The following is a 3,772-nucleotide window of genomic DNA, read 5'->3' as shown; positions in this document are numbered from 1 at the left end:
GAGGTCAATAAGGGTCCTTGTTCTGTCAATGAAGGTCTATGAAACGCGAAACGAGGTACAAGGGATCCTTATTCCTCACGGAACGACTATGAATACGGTCATAAATTTTTTAAGATGCGCTTCCACAGACATCTCCCCTATGAACGAATAAACATAGTTATACACAAAACGAAAGAAGATGTAGAAAGTGGAAAATAGAAGTGAAGATAGATCATAATATCGTACTTGAATTTTATATACAAAAGCTTTCGTGTACAGTTTCAATCAATCATAATTCTTACATTTACGACGTGATTGACAACAAGTAATGGTGTATTCTGTAATTGAATCATGATTGCGGTTATTAAATTTCATTTAATAATAAATTCGGTTTGCTGATGACAAAAATCAGTCGATGATATTATAGTCGATGAAACGAGCATACACACGGACGATATGCTGCATATTTTTTTTTGGACATAAAATACACAAAAGCTGGCTATCTTTATTAGTATTTCCTCAGCGCTTAAAAAGATTCTCACGAATTTGTTCCTGTTATGAAAGTCAATAGATTTTGTATATTACACTACACGCTACCTTCAGAAATTCATTTGAAAATTAAGAAATCAATTTATAACAATCCCACACAGCATTTTATATTCGTAAGATATCCAAAGTGAATATCCACTGGATATCCAAAGTTCCCACTATTGGTTATTTAAGGATTTTTTGTTGGCATAGAAAAATTATTGAGCCTTATTATAATACGAAGTTTGCGTTTTATGAATAAAAAATTAATATAATACTCACAAAAACATTAGAAGTGTCATATTTTTTTTTGGGAGCTGGTTGGGAACCCCGAACCATTCGGTGGTGAATCCGCTACCTTAACGACTAGACTATGGCCACCTCCTACAAAAATTACTTCAGTAAGCATATTAATAACAATATAAGATCAATCAGTTCATACACACGCTGCTCCATGGCACTCGGAGGAACACGAAATAAGAAAGGATAAATGGTCAGAGAGTAACCAATTAAGGACCTCACAAAGCTATACTATTGGTCAATCCGATAATATTCCGCTAGTGCCAACGAATAGTGAAACTTTCATATGACGATGTAAAACTTGATGTACAAGATGTTTAACTGGAAAGTAAGGTTCTTTTGATACGATTTCCATTCTTCTAAAGATATGTCAATGCAGAACAAACTACTTAATGACCTTGCCATCTATTAATTTCATATTTAAGATGCATTATCGTTTCTGATACATGTATTTCAAAAATGTATGGATTTCCACAGAGATTACAGAATATCCACAGAATATCCACAAGTGAGAACTTTGGATATCTTATAGATATCAATTTAGATATTGAGAATATCTTCTAGATATCCTGTGGATACTGACAGCCAAATTAGGATATCCTATGGATATCAAATGCTGTGTGGGTACTAAAGCATCAGAAAGGAATTTCAATAGAGACCACAAAGGTGCTGATAAGTCTAGTGTATAGCAATATAAATACGAAAACGTGTTACATGAAACGATTTACTCGTTTCTACCAGATAATAGAACCTCATCTTCTGGTTTCGGAAGTCGCTTGTAACGATTCTGAGAAACCAGGTACACAGAAAGTCCACCAAAGAGCATAAAGAGTAATCCAATGACATTAACAAGTACACCTTCAACTGGAAGTTGTTTATATTCACTGCAATTTAAGAAAATGAATTTATATAAATTCTAATTATTTAAAGTAATATTTATTATTACTACCAAAGAGACATTGGTAATGAGAATCAATCTCTGCATATTTTATCTAAAATAAAATTAATGGCACTTCAACCTTTTTGAGATTTTACATACTGGTTCCTGGAGATCTTTGACTGATACTGCGTGCAGTAGCTGATATACACAAAGCTTCATAAGACTAGCTTTCTTTACCAGTGTTTCCTTTGTATTATCATTTACCTTATACTAAATATTGCTTTTTCATTGAGACCAATTAAGCAAGCTGCAATTACTCCAACAAATCCAGCTGCTCCAAAATATATGTGAATAGGCATATAAGCTGAGCGGAAATGTGTTTGTAATCCAGGATACAAATAGGATATACATCCTGTAACCAACTGTAACGTCAAATTAAATAGAGGATTCCCAAAATTTTATAACAAGATTTCTTACCTGACAGCTGAATAAGATCACACTAGATAAACCAATCCAACTGTGCAGCGAATACATATTAGGAATTGGAATAGGCTTAGCATAATTATGACTGTCAAAAACAGCAATTAGAGCTAAAGTAGTCAGTATCAGAATAACTGTCATTATCCCAGCGTGAAGAAGCTTTAGGCGTCTCTTACAGACATTTCTTTGTGTCCTATATATCAACATAGCTAGAACAAATTAGAATTAATATGTGAAAACATTAAAACTGAACAAATGTGTTCATATTAAATTGGAGGTACCATTTGCATATAGAAAAACAAGTCCAATCGTCATTAATAAGGGATGCCAGTTAAATTGAAGACCACTATCCGATGTCCATGCAAAACCACCACGAAAGTACCATGTCCATATTATTACCAGAAGGATTAGTAATGCGCCAACTAATTCAGTAATCACCAAGAAAAGATTAAATCCCTTTAAGTTTTGATTTTGCACAGTCTCTCCAACTTGGTCCATATCTAAAAATCAAAGTTTCTTCTATTTCTAAATATTACATTAAGGTTGAAAGTCAAGAGCCAGCTTGTATATATATATTTCTTTATACTTCAAATGCTAATTACTAATATCTCTTGAAATAGTACTAAAAATAATTCTAAACAAGTTGCATCAGAGTATACAAAAATTTCTGAACTAAAGAAAATATATGTTTAAGTTTATATGTTTATAATTAGTCTATGAGTTCAACGTTTTTTTGATAATTCGCAGACAGTGCACTCCTCAGCAAATCACATGTAACCTTTTATAAACTGATAGAAATATATCTTAAACTAGAATAATAAAATAATGGCTTGTTAAAAACTTAATTGTTTTCGATCTATTAGAAAAACACATTGAAGACCTGTACTCACTATATTTAGTTAAGAATTGGTTTCTTATTTTGGACAATTATAGTATCTACTTTGGATGTATTACTCTCTAAAGACAATATGTATAAAGAATTTTCTTGTTCTGTTCCTTATGGCTTCCTCTTCATAGAGATATGCCAGATGTGTGAAGAATATAGAGATAATTGTTGAGCATAATCTCATGCTTATCAGATTGTTGCGTTATTTACCATGCATATACATCTATTTAGAAATATGTATCACTTATTCTGGTACGACCTTATTTACTTTCTGTCCTTTATACCTTTAAACAGGGGTGTCAATCAGGAAATATTTAACCAGAGATGAGTGGGGAGATGCACAACGCTCCGGTTTTAGGCGATACCAAAAGCATGGCGCTAAATCGTAGCGGCGAGTCCGGGAGTAGGATTTCGTGATCATCGCCTCTGTCGATGTTACAGATTTCGCGTAGCCGCGCGGGTCATGATCATCGTTCCAGCTGATACTGCAGTCAGCGAAAATGAATGGATTGCTCGGTGGTGGGGAAAAAGTTGCCGCCCCTCACAAACCGTTCTTGACAAACAGGCGGGGCAGCAAGGTCTTCCATCCAACCGAACCCTAAATATTTGTATGGACGTAATGCGCTAACAAATGTGTATATTCAAATAAATTTCAAAGTTATAAAAAATGCATAGAAATATTGGTTTTCACTCTTTACCTCTTATCATGCCGAAAATGA

General features: G+C 33.7%; 1 protein-coding gene across 5 annotated transcripts; it reads right to left on the bottom strand.

Annotated features, from left to right (window-relative positions):
- Positions 1-214: 214 nt before the first annotated feature.
- On the bottom strand, positions 215-3,447 carry LOC107267262 (cytochrome b reductase 1). 5 transcript variants are annotated; one of them, XM_015738728.2, is made up of 5 exons: positions 3,338-3,447; positions 2,449-2,667; positions 2,165-2,376; positions 1,952-2,109; positions 215-1,691 (listed from the first exon to the last, which is right to left on the bottom strand). In XM_015738728.2, the coding sequence occupies exons 2-5, from the start codon at positions 2,663-2,665 to the stop codon at positions 1,532-1,534; spliced, it is 747 nt and encodes a 248-aa protein (XP_015594214.1). In that variant the 5' UTR covers positions 2,666-2,667; positions 3,338-3,447; the 3' UTR covers positions 215-1,531. The 5 variants fall into 5 exon arrangements, with proteins under 5 accessions (XP_015594214.1, XP_024940246.1, XP_015594213.1 ...); XM_025084478.1 differs by having other exon boundaries at positions 3,322-3,420; XM_015738727.2 differs by having other exon boundaries at positions 3,058-3,395.
- Between the last annotated feature and the right edge of the window lie 325 nt (positions 3,448-3,772).

Source organism: Cephus cinctus, unplaced genomic scaffold (assembly GCF_000341935.2).
Source record: "Cephus cinctus unplaced genomic scaffold, Ccin1 Ccin1_scaffold0394, whole genome shotgun sequence".
NCBI lineage: Eukaryota > Metazoa > Arthropoda > Insecta > Hymenoptera > Cephidae > Cephus > Cephus cinctus.
This window is presented reverse-complemented; position numbering and strand designations above follow the sequence as displayed.